The 19,649-nt window shown below is 42.0% G+C and overlaps 1 protein-coding gene across 3 annotated transcripts; it reads right to left on the bottom strand.

Annotated features, from left to right (window-relative positions):
• Positions 1-938: 938 nt before the first annotated feature.
• GAPDHS (glyceraldehyde-3-phosphate dehydrogenase, spermatogenic) lies at positions 939-18,524 on the bottom strand. Of its 3 annotated transcripts, none has more exons than XM_039325661.1 (11): positions 18,395-18,524; positions 12,374-12,565; positions 11,430-11,526; positions 10,246-10,352; positions 8,582-8,672; positions 8,236-8,354; positions 7,469-7,550; positions 6,177-6,328; positions 5,100-5,262; positions 2,910-3,007; positions 939-1,326 (listed from the first exon to the last, which is right to left on the bottom strand). In XM_039325661.1, the coding sequence occupies exons 2-11, from the start codon at positions 12,400-12,402 to the stop codon at positions 1,251-1,253; spliced, it is 1,014 nt and encodes a 337-aa protein (XP_039181595.1). In that variant the 5' UTR covers positions 12,403-12,565; positions 18,395-18,524; the 3' UTR covers positions 939-1,250. The 3 variants fall into 3 exon arrangements, with proteins under 3 accessions (XP_039181595.1, XP_039181596.1, XP_039181594.1); XM_039325662.1 differs by having other exon boundaries at positions 18,379-18,498; XM_039325660.1 differs by lacking the exon at positions 18,395-18,524 and adding an exon at positions 14,064-14,181.
• Between the last annotated feature and the right edge of the window lie 1,125 nt (positions 18,525-19,649).

Genomic DNA, 19,649 nt, shown 5'->3' with positions numbered 1-19,649 from the left:
CCTATAGTAGACCAAAGTTGTTTGCTAAAATTAGCCTGCAGTCCAGGAAACCAATATAATGCAGATAAGATCAACAAAACCTGAAAATACCACTAGCTTTACTATTAGCAATAAGGGAAATTTAGAAGCAGAATTCCCATTTTCTTAAGCAAAATAGCTTAGCATTCTTACAGTGCTGAAGTTTTGAAAAAGTGTGGAGGTAGAAGTTTTCTATCAAGTGTCTTCCAGAACATGGAGCTGTGAAAGCTGAATGCTGGGAGCTATATCTCAATAACACCTGAGCTAAATTAGGGTTCCTTTTTATTCCTACTATACAGACAACAGACATGCTCCATTGTATTTACCATTATACCAGATGCCTCGAGTTAAACAGTGTTTTTCTTAAAATAAATAAATAAAACCCTGATCACTGCTGAACTTCCAAACAGTTCTTTCTTCTGCATGTACAAAATGATTCCCTTCAGAAAAATGACCTATTATGATCAGGAGAAATCCTTTAACACCATTGAAGGGAGTGGTTAAGAGAGAGGCATTTGCTTAGCCTTTGTAATCCACGCTGATTTCTGGTAAGTTCAAGCTATCACTTGCTACAGTTTGGTGTGGTTGTGTAAACAAAGCACAACACAATTTTTTTTCTTATCAGAAAATCATCCACGAGTATAAATCAAAGCAAAACAGAAGTTTCCAGAGAAGGGGCAGCTTTCAATGCTCATAAACCTCACAAAGCACATCCGTTTGGCATGGTCAAGAGCAGGGATAGGCAACCTTGGCTCTTTTATGACTCGTGGACTTCAACTCCCAGAATTCCTGAGGAATTCCTCAGGAATTCTGGGAGTTGAAGTCCATAAGTCATAAAAGAGCCAAGGTTGCCTACCCCTGGTCAAGAGCAAGGATTCCAAATCCCTAAGACATTTAAAATCACAGGAATACCCATCAAGGTCAGTTTAACTCCAGTGGTTTTTATTTCAGCACTTGCAAGATCTTGAAGACGCTACAGCCACACAAACCAATGTATAATCCCAGAGACTAGACTCCTTCTCCAGGGAGGAACTTGGTGTAATTTATCTTCACTAAAATAAGCTGCTGGGGAAAGAAGGATTCACGCTCACGGATACACACACACAGACGTACACACAAAGCTTTACACAAAGTGCAGTGTTTGGGATTCTGTGGTGGAAGCAAAGAATCTAAGGACTAAAAGTGGTGAGGCCCTCTACTAAATAGCCTGGAATGTGATTCAAACTTAGGGTTCACATCTCCTCCTTGCTGTACATGTGCTTCAGGAGATCAGCTACACGACAGCTGTACCCATATTCATTGTCATACCTGCCAGGAAAAAAAAACATAAGCAAATCTTTATATTCAAGAATGACAGTGTACAAAAGTCAAAAAGCTGGAGCACCCTCGATATACAATGCCCTTCTGAAATTATTCCATACTTCCATTTTCCAATTCCTCTAAATCCAGATTCTGGAACATTTGGTTAAGGAAAAATGCATTAACTATAATCTATAATTATAACAAGTTGCAAGTCAGCATTAGTTGCACAGACATTCCTTGTTTAGAGACTACCTTGTTTAGTAACCATTTGTAATAAGACAGTAATTCTTTTAAAAAAATCATTTTCCATCCAATGCCTGCATTTCTAACTGAATCTCCTGCATCTGACAACACAAATCTTCACTGTGAAACTAAGGTCTGGTCAGTTTCAGGCAGCAGGGAGAGGTCTAATCAGGAAATTAAGATGGCAGAGCTGAGCTTGTTAACTTGCCCTTAGCATTTTTTAGGGAAGCGGTGCACGGAAAAGCAGTTCAGGAAGAGACAGCTTGTTTAAGCAATCTCTCTGCCCTGCAAGTGGGCAAAAAAAAGGGAGGGGGGGTGGGGGTGGTGGAAACCAAGTCAGGTACCAGACAGTGAGAGAACCTAGAGGTGGCAACAGCCAATAAGACCAATTCTGTAGTCTATGCTCAGTCACAACTTCACTTAGCAACCATTTTGTTTCCAATTTAAAGAACAGATTGTGGTTGCTAAACAAAGAGAGAATGTCTAGTAGTCAAATCTAGGCTAACTTGGAAATAAGCAGACATTAGCCCTCCTGGGGAGCAAACCTAGATGCAGTATCTGCAGCCAAAAAGATGAGGTGCTCTTGCAGCACCATGCACTCTCTTTTTCAGCTGCATGATTGAAAACAGAAAGGTTGGGGAAAGATTCTCCTACCAGGATCCATCCAGAATGGATCCGGTCTTTTATAGACTTTGTTTTGTTTTGTTTTTTATAGCTGTGGGTGCAGTGGTGGGATTCAGCCGATTTGCACCACTTCAGCAAAACCGGTAGCTAATTTTTTGTTGCCCGGGCCCAGAATGGACTTCTGGAAACGGCATCCACACAGAGAACCAGTTGTTCATGTATTTGAATCCCACCACTGAGAGGGTGGTGAATTTTGTTTTGGGGGTTCTTTTTTGCTTGCTTGAAAATAATAGTAATAAAACTTATATTAATAACAAAGTGCCAAGCAGTAATGTCCTAAGCACAGATCTCTGAGCAAGATGAATGGGATGTAGACGATCAGCAGATTAGTATCTAAACTCTGGTTAATCCTAAGTGAAGCTCAATGTCTGAACGCAGTGTATACTTTGTGGATTGGGAAAACATCCCAGTTTTAAATGAGGGGAAATGCCAGGTGTATTTTCCATATTACAGTTCAATATTTCTCCATCATTTGAATTGTAGCATTAGCTGATGAAATTACTCTGCAAGGGATGGGTCTGGTGTTTTGACAGATTGAAAGCAACTCAAGACAATTTTGATGGGCAATTCTCCTTGTGGAAAAAGATCACGATGACCTGACCGTTTTCATTATGAACTATCTTGGAAAGCTCAACTGGGAAAAGAAACAAAACTCAACTTACCAAGAGATGAGCTTCACAAAGTTATCATTGAGGGAGATGCCTGCTCCAGCATCAAAAATAGAGGAACGATTGTCACCAAGGAAATCAGTAGAAACAACCTGCAAACAAAGAAGAGAAAGTTACAGTATACAAAAAAGATGGAAGGAGACATTGTCTTTCCAAAGCGCCTGAAGGCAGGACAAGAAGCAATGGATGGAAACTCATCAAGGAGAGAAGCAATCTAGAACTAAGGAGAAACTTCCTGACAGTTAGAACAATTAATCAGAGGAACAACCTGCCTCCAGAAGTTGTGAATGCTCCAACACTGGAAGTTTTTAAGAAGAGACTGGACAGCCATTTGCCCGAAATGGTATAGGGTTACCTGCCTGAGCAGGGGGTTGGACTTGATGACCTTTCATGGTCCCTTCCAACTTTATTATTATTATTATTAGTAGTAGTAGTAGTAGTAGTAGTAGTAGTAGTAGTAGTAGTAGTAACCAACATCCTGGGCTCAAGCTTGAATTTGAGTATCAAACACTTCCAAGGGGATCAAGAACACTCCACTGGAAAGGGAAGTGATTCAAATTCAAATGTTTTGCACACCTCTATAAATACCAAGTGATTAAGCTGAGGGGTTCAACATTTTGGACAGAGTCCACAGACATATATATCCTTTATCAAAAACCCTGCCTGACATTGCATTTGCTTTCAATTGTTACAACCTGCAGTTGGCTCTTAGATTTAGCCCAGGGGTCTTCAAACTTGGCAACTTTAAGACTTGTGTACTTCAACTCTTGGCTGGCTGAGGAATTCTGGGAGTTGAACTACACAAGTCTTAAAGTTGCCAAGTTTGAAGACCCCTGATTTAGCCACGCATTCCCCTGTACCTTAAAGATATCTCATTTACCATTATTGACATGTCCTCCTAACGTCATTTCATCCCCAGCCTGCAGCTGAGGCTGCTTAATTATATTTATCTGATTCAAGGTTAAAACATCTTTCTGTTTTCCCCACACAGCTTTCTATATGCACAATCTTTTGCAGCTTAGTGGTGTGCAGTTCTTGGTGCTCTTTGAGCTTGGTTTGGTTGCAGATATTTCATAATCCAGCTAGGTAACATCATCAGTGTCAGAGTATGGGGCTTATTGCCTGTTTATATATAGTAGCTTGCCCTGCCAGTTTTGGTGCTTTCTTTCTTGGTAGTTCCTTGAGTTACAGATGTTCTCCTCTACTGGGACTATAGTGGTTACACAGAAGACACTGGGACCTGGTCTCCCTGGCTATTTTCAGCAACAGCAGACACAGTCTCTTCCCTTTGAATGCTGGCCAATGGCATTAAGGTTTGAGCAGCAGGACAAAGCAGAGGGCATCTAATGCCAGCCCCTTGCCTATATGAATAGATAAATGTCCTGACTGCCAGCAACAGCGCAGACTGAAGAATGAAAATCCATCCACTAACGCCTGTCGGCACAAAACATGCACATACAACACCTCTGTAGAGACAGTACAGGAGGGAGACAGCAAACGAGAGAGTAAGAGAGAGTGACAGGGAGAAAAATGAGTGAAAAGAACAAGAATAAGTCAGGTGACTAAAAGAGCTAATAAAATGAGAGAAGATAATCCATAGGGGAGCAAGAGCTGATCCACTGGGTGAACAGAGGCTTCCTGATAAAACAGGGAAGGCAGAAACTTCTATCCACTCTGCAGATCAGCTTTTCATACAAGACTAAACCCACTGGCTTGTTTATCAAAACTCAGCTCTTTCCTTCCTTCACCCCAACTCACGTTAACAACTGGTGATATATTTCCCACCAGCAAGAAATCCACCAGTTGCTTTCTCTAGCCCAGGAGTAGGCAACCTTGGCTCTTTTATGACTCGTGGACTTCAACTCCCAGAATTCCTGAGTCAGCCATGCTGAGGGGAAAGGGAGAGGTTTCCATGCTTAGCCATGCTGGCTCAGGAATTCTGAGAGTTGAAGTCCACGAGTCATAAAAGAGCCAAGGTTGCCTACCCCTGCCCTAGTCTGTCCCATATTACAAGCTTCCCCTTGTCAACATTATTACAAAAGCAAAAAACAATCAGCCGTTAGGCAGAGCACATTATGCCGGCCCACTCTGATGTTGCCTCGCATTAAATCTGCTGAAGCTTAAGCTAGCTGATCTTAAAATAATCCTGCAGCTTGCCAATGGAAACATAAACAGCATGTTTACCTCATCTTCTGTATATCCCAGGATCCCTTTCATTGGCCCTTTAGCTGCCTTCTTGATAGCTTCTTTAATCTGAGCATAGGTAGCTGGCCTAGAGAGGCGGCAGGTCAGGTCAACAACAGACACATCACACACTGGCACACGAAATGCCATGCCAGTCAGCTTCCTGGTGGGGAGAGAGATTTGGACATTAAAAGGAAAACCAAACAGTTCCCATAGCAATCTAGATTTGAAATGTTTTATCAACAACAACTCTGTCCTCCAAGGAATGAGGGTAAGAATTGACAGTTGGGCACCTATAAGACTCCAGCTAAGTATTGCCAACTGCAATAAATACCATTTGGCAGAATCTGTGGTATTTTGTTTTCTCTGATTTTTATTAATGGCTTTATTATTTCCTTAATGACGCTACTAACCTACCACAGTGGGGTAGATTGTTATCTAGATCAGTGGTTCTCAACCTGTGGGTCGGGACCCCATTTGGGGTCGAACGACCATTTCACGGGGGTCGCCAAACAACGCAGTCCACCATTTTTTTCCCCCTTTTCCTTAGCTGTGCTACTCCCTTTTATTCTATTGGCTTTTGAAAGCCAATAGAATAGACTCTCTTGAATAGAGTCTAATTCTATTGGCTTTCAAAAGCCAATAGGAATTGTCCAGGCTGTCTCTGCCCTGCTGAGCCCGCCAAAAGTCCCATTCTGCAAACGGTGCTGCACCAGTTGAGTAGTCCTCGACTTACGACCGGTTGAGTAGTCCTCGACTTACGACCGGTTGGGGGTCGCGGCATTAAAAAGGTTGAGAACCACTGATCTAGATGCTGTCAAGTGGGGTCAGACTGAATATAAGTAAGGATGATAGGTTTTAGACTAGCTCTTTCATTCTTCAAAGTAAGCATGGCTAATGATCAAGGATGATTGGATAAATAACATCTGGGTATTTATTAGTTTTCACTCATTCTCATGATCACAAATCAATAATTAGAAATACGGCCTTGCTTGGCTCATGGTCACATCTTTAGGATTGGCCCAAATACACAGGCCAAGCCCCTCCCTTTTCAGAAGAGGAATTTGTTCTGCATACCCATTAAGTTCTGGAATGACCTTGCCCACTGCTTTGGCAGCACCGGTAGAAGCTGGAATAATGTTCTGGTGAGCACCTCTCCCATCACGCCATGCCTTGGCAGAAGGTCCATCCACTGTTTTCTGAGTGGCAGTGTAGGCATGAACAGTTGTCTGCAGATCAGAAATGTCAGTTGGTATAGGAACAGACGTACAAGGCATATTAAATAGTAGATTTCATCTAACAAGCCACTTAGGTTTCCTAAAGGGACCATTTTTCTACATAAAAACAGAACTGATGCATAAGATTCTTTGGTGCCTTTGCCATCATTTGCAATCGTTGTATTTATCTTGACTGGTGCACAAATGCTGAAGACAGAGCTGTATGCCAAAACCTATGGAAGGGGGTTAACCTCTCCTAGTAAATCTCCCCCAAATCAATTAAAACTAGAAGTGATTTATGAATGATTTTGCTCTAAGCAAAGAGAGTAAAATATGACTGTTAGCCAACCATAACTTGGCAAACTGGAAGGGCTGTAATTTATTCTTAGCTAATGTGTGGGATAAATCAAAACCCATCCAGCCCTCTTCCTGAGGAACTCCATTATCCATTATTCCCAACGGTTTATAGTTATAAGTGACACAGGAATGCCACTTTCTGGATTTTATCAGGAGGAGAAAGTGTGTTCTCCATGGAATGAAGAAAGTCATTTTAAACCATTTTTTTTCTTTTTGAAGTCGAATTGCTTTTACAGCTCTGTAGACCAGGGGTGTCAAACTCGCAACGTCACGTGACGTGTCGCGATGTATCGTGACTTTTTTGCCATTGCCGGCAATGGGGTGGGTGCACTTTTGCTATGATGCATCCAGTCTGCGGGCCATCAGTTTGGCACCCCTACTGTAGACTATATATATCTTAGCTGTCTTTTCGCCTCTTTCTTTCTTTCTTTCTTTCTTTCTTTCTCTCTCTCTCTTTTTTTTTTCTTTCCTTCTTCCTTCCTTCCTTCCTTTCTTTCTTCCTTCCTTCCTCCTTTCAAGTCAATATTGACTCCTGACAACAGCTGGACAAATCCCTGAAGTTTTCTTGGCAAGATTTTGGAAGTGGTGTACCCTTGCCTTCTTCTTAGGGGAATGAAAGAGAATGACTGGCCCAAGATCACTCAACTTGTGTCTAAGGTCACATAGTCCCCAAGCTTCTAACCTGGTGCCCTAACCATTACATCAAATTGGCTCACCTGTATGAATCTGGCAGTATATAAATGTCACAAATCAAGAAATGAATAAGCATATTGGAAAGAAGAACATGATTCTCACCATCAGGCCCTCCACAATGCCAAAGTTCTCATGGATGACCTTGGCCAAAGGTGCCAGACAGTTGGTGGTGCAGGAAGCGTTGCTGGAAAGCAAGAGTTACACATGACTCTGATTTTTTGTTGTTGTCCAGCACCCACCAACCCACATATTAAGTTACATCTCAGCACAGATCTATACTTTTAGGTCCTCTTAGGTTTTTAGTTCCATCTCCAAATCCAACAAAGTTCAACCCAAGACTATCATCTTTCTAATGATTCATGCCAAGACAGCATCATTTACAGGGCTTTAGGGAAAGGTCTAAAAGGTGCCATGAGCTTCAAATATGAGGTGATAAAAGCACCCCAATCTTTCCTATCAATTAGAGCTTGCTCAATGCGTTGGTCCATAAACTGACCCAACAGAATGAAATTGCAAGGCAATCTTACTCAACTAAGTTTCTTAAATGGTGTGAATAAAGCCGCTAAGACTTGCCTTCCCTATCATAGTGCTTGCCCTTTGGAACAATCTCCCTCCTAAGATTCAAAGGGCCCCAATCCTCTTGGTCTTCCGGAAGGTTACCAGAACCTGTTTCCCCCCCCCCCCCCACAAGACTTCAAGGCCAAGATATTAGCCCAATAGGTGTGGGTCTGTTTTTATGAAATTGCTATGTTGTGCCTTAGTTTTCTTCTTTGTACTGGATTATTTAAATTGCCTATAGGGATGGAGGGGATTGCACTGTTATATAATTGGCCATAAGTTTTTCTCCAGTTGGCCAAGTTCTATCTTACCTCACAACATTCATGCTAGATGGATCATACTTCTCATGGTTGACTCCCATAACAAACATGGGTGCATCTGGCGATGGGGCAGTCACCACTACTCGCCTGGCTCCACCATGGAAATGAGCCTGTAAAAAAAAAAATGGCAGATTTCAGTTATAGAACATCAGTTTGTCTGCCTGCAGTAAGGAGTAACGAGAGGACTGTATGCTTTATTCCAATAAAGCAGAAATCTATGCTGGCCCATTATAAAAGCCAAGCATCTAAGTGAAATCTCCTCAGACCCAGCAAATGTCACAAAAGGGAATAATTCTGGTTCTTATCTCAGAGAAGGGACCTACCTCAAGATACTTACCGAAGCTTTGTCAACACTGAGGAAGACTCCAGTGGATTCTACTACATACAACGCCCCTGCATCTGCCCAAGGAATCTCATTTGGTTTCATGCTATGAAATACAAGAGGACAATCTTTATTTGGACCTGCTCACATGGACTTCTATTCAAGCAGGAAATTATTTTCATGGCCTCTAGGCTTCAGCAAAGTAATCGGATGATCGTGTTGTGGAATCCACACACCCCCTCTCTGACCTTTAGGAACACAAGGATCCCTGACATTCACATCCCCTTTCTTGCTTAATGTGTGCAATGCCCACCAAAAGTTTACCCTCAACGAGATTCATACTGTGAACAGCAATTAGCTGTTCCATAAATGGTAATTGGTTAAGTTCACACATGCTGAATCCAGACAAGCGGATCAGCTTCATTATTTAGCTCATAATCTGTATTATGACAAGGAGGAAATGGCATAAATGGAAGAGAACTGACGCCAAAACATTGGTTTTAATCTAATGTCACTGGTCACCCTGTGTCAGAATCCAATTATATTTCATCTTTAATTATCAAATATAGAAACTCCCAATTCTGCCATCTTTGGATTCTGCCATAAGAGGGACAGAAGGGGGAGAACAAAGGGGCTTTATGGCCCTCACTTCCTTCAGTACACTTCAAAGAGCTGAATGCTGAATGTGTGTTTATTGTAACCTCGAAGCGTTAACATACCAAAGGAGGATATTTGCCTTTCATGTAGTTATCTGAAGTCTCCATCCAGACGGAAGAAAGAAGAAAGGGGGGTGGAATTGTGATACTTGAAACTATCACTGGAAGGGGGGTTGATTGTGTGGGACTACTGGGGAACCCCTTAAAACCTTGAATGGAAGAGCTTGAACCCCAAGTCCTGTCTAGCATGCCTGCAACCATTTTCTCTTAATAAAGGATTCCTGTTGGAAGAATTATTCCAAGAGTTCTGTCTTCTTAAGATGCAAAGTGGGGTGGGTCCTTACACCCTGTTTAAATCCACAATTATGATGCCCCAGGAAGGCATCAGAAAACCAAGAACATTGCCAGAACTCCATCTCCAGAGTCACATTTGAGAGGGGAGCAACTATAAATTTGGTAGATACTGTAAAATTCTGTTTGTCGTTTTATTATATTTACACACAGAGATGCCACACTAATGCAAATCCTATCAAATAGATGTTATACAATCTTGTGGTCAGCTGAGTATTTACACAGTCCCAATGAAAAATCTCAACCTCTTTAAACAGACATCTCCTAAGGGTAAATAAGAAAGAACCAGAGTGTCGCAGTAATTAAGGCTGCAGGTTAGAAACCAGGAGACTGTGAGTTCGAATCCCACATTAGGCACAAAACCAGTCGGGTGACCTTAGGCTAGTCTCTTTTTCTTGGACCCAGGAAGTAGGGAATGGCAAACTATTTTTGAAAAATGTTGCCAAGGAAACTGCAGAAATACTCCAGACTGTCGCCAGGAGTCAATAATAACTTGAAGGTGCACACACACACAAAGTTGTTATATGATCACAACTTTCTTTCTAGCTGCCCAACTACCAAGGTTCTCTGGGCAGGCCACATTACTGAGAACCTTAAAATACTAACATATTTTAAATGGGTAAAGCAATGAAATGGGATGAATGCATTTTGCTACCTCTTATTCCCACTTACTTCTGGAATACTGAGATTTTTGAACCATTCACTACCAGCTTCCCACCATCTGCCATGACCTCTCCCTTGAAGCGCCCATGAGTAGAGTCATACTTGAACATGTAGACCTGTGGAGGAAGGAAGCCAAAGCCATATCATGCCAGGAGAACTGGATTTGTGCCACCTCTCTAGCTTGATTGAGGTCTAAAAAGAGGCAGCCTGGTGATGGTGCCAATCTCTATTTGTCTAGGCCAGGGGTAGGCAACCTTGGCTCTTTTACGATTTGTGGACTTCAGCTCCCAGAATTCCTGAGCCAGCCATGCTGAGGGGGAAGGGAGAGGTTTCCATGCTGACCCATGCTGGCTCAGGAATTCTGGGAGTTGAAGTCCACGAGTCATAAAAGAGCCAAGGTTGCCTACCCCTGGTCTAGGCATCCAATAGCTACACAGTGATGTTGGGTTTTCAAAGAATTAGGCACCCAATCTTCTTATACAGCTGGTCCTCGCTTAACAAACGGTCATTTAATGACTGAAGTTACAACAGATCCCTAAAAAAGGTACTTACAACCCAGATTTGAAGTTCCAATATCTGCCCCACCCCCACCCGGGGTCACATGCATTTTGGGCACTTGGCAAACGGTCTGCATTTACATCCATTTGCAGCCTCCGAGGTCCCATGACTGCAATTTACAATATATATATATATATTTTTGCCAAAAATGGCATTTGCTTTTATCTTCCAGTAACAAAATGCCCACTGCAAAGAAGGAGTTTGTTTTATGACCGCTGCATTCACTTAACAAGCACCGCAAAAAAAAACCCCAAAAAGTTGTAATATTGGGTCAGTCATGTGATGAACTCACTTAACAACCAGCATGACTTATGACAGTAATTTCAGGCTCAATTATAGTCATAAGTCGGGTACAACCTGTAAACAGAGATCATTCCTGTTTCCCAAGAATAACTAAGCATCGAATCAGAAGAGTCCTAATCTCTGCTGAGGCTCTGTTGCTGGAGTCCCAGCTCCCTCTCCATTCCAGCATATTTCACAGAAAGAGATGGGCTGCAGTGCAGAAAGGACCTTCTAATCAGGTTTTCCGTGAACTCTGACACTTTTCATATCAGGCCTTCCTTTTCTGCCCCCACAAGGAAACTAAACTAATTTCCACAAGAGGTTTGGTGTAGTCTCATAAGAAAAGCCATTACCATGTAATTCAGATCAATGAATGGGTCGTTGACAGCCACAACCTTGATCCCCTTCTCCACACAGGCCCGAAGGACCAAGCGGCCAATACGTCCAAATCTGCAGGAGCAAAGCAGCCCATCCATTAGAGCACATTCCCCAGACCTCTTTGGTACAAATTAAGGTGAGCAGAAGGGATTACTTAAAGAGATTTCCTTTAGTTCAGGGGTCTTCAAACTTGGCCCTTTTATGACTTGTGGACTTCAACTCCCAGAATTCCTTATGTGCCTGGCTAAGGAATTCTGTGAGTTGAAGTCCACAAGTCGTAAAAGGGCCAGGTTTGAAGACCCCTGCTTTAGCTGCAAGGTTTCTCAAGCTTGGCCATTTTAAGACATACAGACTTCAATTCCCAGAATTCTCAAGCCAGCACGAGGGAGGTAAGGTTGGGTGCCACAGGCATGACCTCTGCCTGTATCTATTTTTTAGAAATGGCCTCAGGAACCTCTGCAAATTGCTATGACCTTCAGAGAGGCAAGCCAGCAGGAAGATTCCCAGAAACTCAGGGGTTTGCCCTCTCAGTATAATCGTATTATACTTCCACCTAGGCTCATGGCAACTTTCCAACTTAACATAAACAATCACACAGTGCAACCCAAAAACCTCTGGCTGCAGAATCGCTTTGGAACCAAACCAGGAAGCTTCATTCAATCACACTCATGTTGCAAAAGACCAAGAAAAAAGAAAATACCTATTTGTATCATTGGGAGGACATTTTAAAGAAACTGGAGTAACGTTTCCTAAGGGGTGGGCTTCAACTCCCAGCATCTCCCAACCTCATCTTAAAGTTGCCCGGGTTGGGAGACACCCGAGTAGAGGGAGGCTCCTTTAAAAAATGCTTCCTTATATGGGCGTCATCGCCTTGCAGGTATTAAAATCTCAGCTGGGCCCTGAAGAAAAAAAAACTCACCCATTGATTCCAACAGCAAACTCAGCCATACGTTTTTTAGGGGGTGGTGGAGGCGGTGGAGGCGGTGGAGGCGGAGCTTCTGGTTCTGGTTCAGGCTCTGGGGTGGGTGGCTGAGGCTCTGGTTCTGCCTCAGGGGTGCCTGGCGCCGGCTCAGGAGAGATCTTTGGAGGAGATCCGTCACTGATCTCAAGCCTGCAGGAATATAAGCACCATGAAAAAAGCAAAAGGAATTGCAGATTTATCTTGGTTGACATTTGTAGCAGTCTTCAAGCAGAGCCTTATACGGTATAGCCTCAGCCAAATACTCTGTCTTATGTTTGTGCGTGTATACCTAGATCCACTTAAATCAAGATGTAAGTCCCTATTAACTTCACTGAAAGGTCCCCCCTCCCCAGTAAATATCTTTACAGCCCACCTGGACTGGAGCAAGAATTCACTTATATTTTTCTCAAGGACTTTCCTGAAATCAATAAACTTGTTCTAGCCATGTCATCCTTCTGAACACAATGTAGTGAGCACTACGGTTATCAGATGCCTTGTTTACATTTCCGTCTGCAAATTCAAAACTGAAATATGTAACTGAATTTTAGGATTCCCTTCCTTCTTCTCCACTGTCTTTATTTTTTGTAGCTTCGCTTGATAAAAGCTTTCTGAAAATTCAAAGTCAGCATGCTTATCTTCACTGGGATCAATCGAAATGATTCAACGGTGGATCTGAAATTATTTTTCCCCTGGAACCAGCGTGGTTATGGCCAGTTCACATGTAGATTTGTTTCTCTCATCACTAGTCTAAACCATTCTATTTATTTGTTTGCTTTTGGCTTAATGTGAAATATAAACCCAGCCATTATGGCTTATAAGTCATGGTTTCTGATCTAGTGCAGTAAGTACATTTTACCTATTATTAAATTCATACTAGAAACTATTACAGTTCTCCTTCAGGGAACTGGAGAACTAAAATTTGGCAGAGGTACTACTTTAGACTCCAAGAGAGAAGGACTGGCAAATCTTATGGACATATCTACTCCAATCACCATAAGATCCTCAACTGTTTCTTCAAATTCTTTCAAGGCTAATGGATGTAATATTTGTGAAATTGAAGCAAACAAGCAAAAATGAATGCCCAGATATACTGATATTCCTTCTTTATGTAAAGAATATTCAAAATAATTATTTGAGAGGACAATCCGAAAGTTATTGGATATTTTCTTCCATGTATAGCTGAAATATACTCATTCAGCAAGACTACACTTTATACAATAGGTAGATGCTAAATAATTTCGATCTGGCTGGGCAGGCTTCTAAATGGATATTTTGGAAGTGCTGTTATTTTTGCTTCAACACCTATCCCTCCGCTGATCTTAGTGAATATACATGAAAGTGATTTCTTTCCAAGTACGATACTCTATATTGATAGGCATACCATTATCCTTTAATGAAGCATTGGATAACATATGCCCCCCCCCCTTTCTCCAGCACTGCTGGGCTACAATTCCCATCATCTTCACCACTTATCAGGTCAGCTGAAGCTGCTGAGAAATGTAGTTCAACAATGTCTGGAAGATCACAAGTTCCTCATCCCTGTTTCAGGGCATAAATCAAAAGATCTTACCATTGGTTATATTGATTCCATAAATTTTGTGGAGGAGACAGCAGTAAACCTTTAAAGCCTTTCAAGATATTTTCTTACCTGAAGACTTTGACACTAACTGATGTGCTACACTGATCCATTTTCGGTGAACTATTGCGTTGATTTCATATACTGGCTGACCTATCTACTGCTTCTCTACCTAGAGACACTGAAACAGGATTTCAAGAAAGTTAATATTTTCAGCTGAGCATTCTTTAACCTTTATCAGAAAACACTTCACTTTGTCTCCATTCACAAATCCTTTTCTTCGTTTTCCTTTTATGCTTCAACTCATAGACCGACAAAAGTCTTGGGATAGGGCAAAACACTTAGCTTCAACTAACTATCCCCAAATGTGTATCTTCAAACACTGTTGGGGTCTTCTTGAGCTGAAAGTATGAGATAAGCATCAGCACCAAGGCAAATTAATTTCACTGAGACCAGTTAACATCCTGGACATTTCAGAATCATCTTCAATTGGATAATAGCCTCAAGTCTACTCTAAGCAGATGTTTTCTATAGCATCTCGCCAGAGATTAAAAAGTATAATTTTGGACCCTGGAATACTACATATATAGTAGTAAGGATCTCAAGTAACTTCAACCAAGGTGCACTGGGTCACTTCCAGCACTGATCTATTGAATCAGGGTTCCCCAAAATGGTCAAGATCAACCCCCAAGGGTCAATGGGACTATCCAAGAGGTCAATAAACAGCTGGGGGTCAAAATAAGATCAATAAATGTCTGGGAGGGGGTGTCAATAGGAAAAAACTGTTCCTGGAAGATTGAGATTAAAATTCACTATTCTCCAACCAAATATCAGTGCCCTGTTTCGATGCTCATCAGATGCAGCCTTCCCATTAATGATATCAACAGTTTCAGTAAGAGAGGTATGTTAGACCTTATGTTTTAAATATTACCTATTTTTATAAAGTCACTATTATCTATTATTCTTCATTGTGTTATTAAAGTACTATTATTTTCATATATTTCATGTTTGATGAACAATCTGAAACTTCATAAACGGATTGATGAGCTGAAGAGTTTGGAGGCCCTTGTATTAAATCAAGACAGGTAATCCAATGAGATACACATTTTGTCCCAATAAGGACATCCCCTTGGATTTTGTGTTTATTTGAAATCATTTCTTGACAGCACATCAGGCACAACGTCTTGGCAGCTACTACGAGATAGAACAGAAGCCATTTTAATTTAATCCCTATCAACTCAACTCTGCAGTCCCCCAAATAAACATGTAAGCCATTTTACTAAAACACTTCACAGATTCGTGACAATCTTTTTGTTTAATTCTTTATGCATTTATTAAGATTTCTGTGTAACACTTTATAAGCTTTTCCTATTAAGTTTTAGTTAACTCTGTATCTAGCTCTGGGAAGAACGGGGGAGGGTTTTGGGGAGGGTTGGGAGGGATTGGGAAAGGGGTTTTTATTGTAAAATTGTAAAAATTATAATAATAATAAAAAAGATTTCTGTGTAACACTGTTCTGTCAAAAAGGAAATAATAGTACATACCTTAAATGCAAAGCAAAAAAAACCAAAACCCTTTTTCCTGAAGTATAGCAGTAGCAACAGCTCACAGTTCAGCTATGAAAACTGTTGCTATAGAAATAAAAAATGTAAGAATATGAGCTATCTTTTAACAAGTGTATATAAACTGGCATATTTAGCATCTATTAGTATAAGCATATTTGGCAATGGTTTGGGATTTTATGACAGTCACAGAAGATTAGCCCAGGAAATTATTCCATATCAACTTAAAATTGACTATACTGTTTTTAATGCACCAACCTTTCATATACGCAATGGAAACATTCACCTATCATAAAAAAAATGCATTCTCATCTCATTACAGGCTTTCAGGTGCTGCAGTGTTATTCTGTGGCCAGGAACAGAGTGCCAGGCTTACCCAAAAACATATGAGATACCAGCCAAGGACAGCCTCTGCATGTACAAACAGTCTGGATTTAAAAAAAAAATAAAACTTGGCTGCAACTGCTATGACCTTGAAGAAGTCACTGACACAGAATGATCTCCCCTAAGTGCCTGGATCCCAATCCTATACAATGTCGGCTATGTAGAATGTTTTTAATGTCAGACACACAACTGTAGCCACAGAAATTTAAGTAAACATTTCTTAGCATCTGAGCATTGATCCTGCTGACAGCAAATGGAATCTAAATTTTCAATTAAAAGATTGGATCTCCTATCTCCTTCTGGTATCTGCCTCCTGCCCTCCATTGCTGGCTTCTGATTTCCATAGGAGAGACAAGAAGCCCAGATTGCATGCTTCCTTCTGGGGTTCTAGACAAGATAATCCATTCACCACAGCAATGAAGACTTATCCCTATCAGAGAAATGTTAGGCATTTCATCCAAGGATCATCTCCTCCCCCCCAATCCATCTAGTTGGTGCTGCAAACTCCAATGCAGACAAGCTAGCCAGACACCAGCTGCGCTTTCCTATACCCTCAAGCTTAATGTGGGTTGCCCACCATGACTTAGCACTGTGCGGAAATCAGGCAATTCTGGCTTAATCAACTAGTGACAATTAAAAAACATTTTAGTACAATGTTCTGTATGGTTAAATTTAGAATATCACTCCAAGATTTAAGGGTTTTTTTTAAAAAAAAATAGGCAAAATATTTGAGCACAAAAATATGCAGCACTTGTTCTATATAAAGTCTGATTTGCAATGGGTGATTGTGGTTTTATTCACAACACCATGGAACCTTCTTGTTCTTACAATAAACATGCAGCACTGCTACCTAGAATCCTGCCAGGAAATGGAGGCAGATTATCCTAACCCTGGTGAGTCTTATCGCCAATAAGTCACATCAATAAGGCAGATTTGTGCAATTAGAGCTGATTCTAGAAGCAAGCAAACTAGAGGGGTCTTTTTTATTTCCTCCATTTCAAAAATATCTGATGTTAAATGAACTGGTCCAGACCCCTGAAGATGTCACGCATATAAAGTCACTAAGTACCTTTTTCTACTTAAGTTTGGATACATTAGGGTATCTTTAGAGCTAATTTTTATATGTATGATTTATTTGGAGAAGAGGGTAAATAAATGAATTCTTCAGCAACCCCTTTCTCTCAAACAGGAGCAGGCAATGGGGCGAGGGAGTCCAATAAGCTAGGCTTAGAGAAGCTAAAAGAAAAAAAAATCATACAGCATATGGACAGGCATTAATTTTGCATTTGATTTCTGAAACCAACAGAAAAAGGGCTCCCTTTCCTAAGTGAAGGTCAAGGGCTGAAACTCTCCATCTAACAGCCTTCTAAATCTAATCAGGATTATCAATTCTCCTGACGTTTATGATGCAGCTGCATTTTTAGAGGGAGCCATTGCACAGACCAGGAGCACAAGCGGATGACTCTGCATTCCCATTTTCCTATGCTGGGATCTCTTCTCTAGCAAGAACAGCAGATAATCCTTCCTGCTGCAACTCACAAAGGCTGAAAGCTTTGCCAGCTGCTCATAATCCTCAAGACTATTGCAGGCATCCTCTCTCTCAAGGACAAGGGCCTCCCTTTTCCGGTCTGCTTTCCAAGCAACTGCCCTTCTGCAGCAACCAGCCCTGCGGTCCCTCCCCAGCCTCCTGAAGCGGCTAGCAATCCCATCTAAGACACTCTCCCATGCCAAATCTAGACATCCTCTCCAGACATTACCAAGGGGCTGTCAAACCACCCAAAAACCTGCACTGCGAGGCTCAAGCAAAAAAACCAACTCTCCTTTCCTCCCCCCTTCTTCCCCAGTCATTGCAAGAATGAGATATTGATTGCCTGCCAAGGAGCTACATCCCTGCTCTAATCCCTTGAAATATCCTACAAACCCAACTCCCATCACCTTTCTCCACCAGTAAAGACAACTCTGCCCCCATCCCTCCTTCAGCCCACAAACACCAGTCTGCCCTTCCAGCTAAACCTTTGATACCTTTCCAAAGTTCACTGGCTTTTTAACGGAACCTCCCTCCCACCTCCTCCCAACCAGCATATTGGGGACCCCCTTCAATTTACTTCAGCTCCCCTTTTTAGGGGCCATTGCTAGCCTTTTCATTGCCCTTCTTTCCTCCAGCATCTTTGTTCAAATCACTCCAGCCCCCCCCCCCACTCCAATCTTCATCTGCACAATTCAGGCTGATTTATATATAATAAAAGACCCCTTGGGCTATTCCCATTATCCCCATCATAGCTTGAACCAAGGTCCCTATGCTCAGGGTGATGGGACGTGTCCTCCCCCAACACCCCCTAGAGCAACAAGGGCATGGAGGGGGGGAAGGGAGCCGCTTAAGAACCCCCCACCCCACCCGCTGCCTCTTCAGGGCTGCCGGTCACCCTGGCTCGTCGCCTCACCTTCCCTCCCGCTCACCTGTCCGCCTCCTCAACCGAAACAAGATCCTGGACGGGCGTCGAACACGGAGAGTAACGGCCAAGAGGTGGCTTATATAGCTGCTAGGCAACGCCTAAGCCCCCCCCCCAGCAACTGAAGCCCATCCCCCTCGGAAGACACGCCCCCTCTTGTCTCCAAGACCGCTCCTGCGGGGCTCTCAAGGAGCCGTAATGCGCGTGCGTTACTCCGCCGCTCAGTCAGACGGTGGTACCCGGAGCATCCTAACGGCTGTTTTGGCCGCCCCTAAGCGCGTGCGCAGTGCGGCTATGGGTACCTGCCGCGGCTCAAGGAGAATCGGCAATGCTGAGCCTTGTGGAGTTTTTTTTTCCCTGTCCTTTTTCCATTGTGCGTCGTTAGAATTTTTCGCTTATTAAAGAGGCTCTCTCCTGCCAAACGTGGGGAGCCTAGAATTCCCAAAGTCTACGCCCAATCGTATTAGCTAGGGCAGGGGTCTTCAAACTTGGCCCTTTTATGACTTGTGGACTTTAACTCCCAGCTTTCCTCAGCCAGCGTGCCTGGCTGAGGAATTCTGGGAGTTGAAGTCCACAAGTCATAAAAGGGCCAAGTTTGTGAAGACTCTTGAGCTAGGGTGATCAGAATCGAGAAAGGCTGGAGAAAAATCGGGTATTCTGTGATACAGCACACCTGTATGGGAATCTGATCAGCTGAGCAGAAGGGAAAAAAAGGCATCCAAGAACAAGTTGAAATCTGGTGCAAGTTTGGAGTGTTTAATTTGGAGACTAGATTCATTGTGATCTCCTCAGTGCCAGTCAACAACAGTTTAAGAAATACAAGCAATTTTCAAATACATCAAAATAAATAACTTGAAATGTATTTTTTATTTTTTTTCCTAGCAGTTCCTAGAAATGTTCAAGTGTTTATAAATAACATAAACATTCTAGTTTACTGCTTGCAAGTAATGACCTGATCTTCAACTCTTGAAAAAGAAAAAAAAATCCACATTTCTGTTAGGGTGCAAGTATTTTGTGTTCTCAGAAATTCTGCATCAAAGTATTAAAGAATAAGAACAGAGCAGTGGGGAATAGGAATATTCTTTATTGGCTGAGTGTGATTGGACACACAAGGAATTTGTCTCCAGTGCATAAATTCTGGAGCCACACCTTGTGAGAAAGAATTCTTGAGAACCTGGAAGCTTGTACATTGTGTCCCTGTATTAAAATTCAAAATTCAAAATCATTCAGCTAATGAGAACTTAAGGTCAATATTTAATAGA

Source organism: Crotalus tigris, unplaced genomic scaffold (assembly GCF_016545835.1).
Source record: "Crotalus tigris isolate CLP2741 ecotype Arizona unplaced genomic scaffold, ASM1654583v1 scf7180000024338.4412243, whole genome shotgun sequence".
Lineage (NCBI taxonomy): Eukaryota > Metazoa > Chordata > Lepidosauria > Squamata > Viperidae > Crotalus > Crotalus tigris.
The sequence above is the reverse complement of the archived record's forward strand: the minus strand, read 5'-3'. Positions and strand labels throughout refer to the sequence as shown.

Bases quoted from the DNA above. Each gene is read 5' to 3' on its own strand.
- GAPDHS (XM_039325660.1), bottom strand. From the start codon at position 14,104: ATGGATCAGTGTAGCACATCAGTTAGTGTCAAAGTCTTCAG. The intron at 10,353-11,429 runs GTAATGGCTTTT...CTTCCTCCACAG, and splicing joins TCATTGATCTGAATTACATG to GTCTACATGTTCAAGTATGA. The intron at 3,008-5,099 runs GTAAACATGCTG...CTTTGTTTGCAG, and splicing joins TGGGATATACAGAAGATGAG to GTTGTTTCTACTGATTTCCT.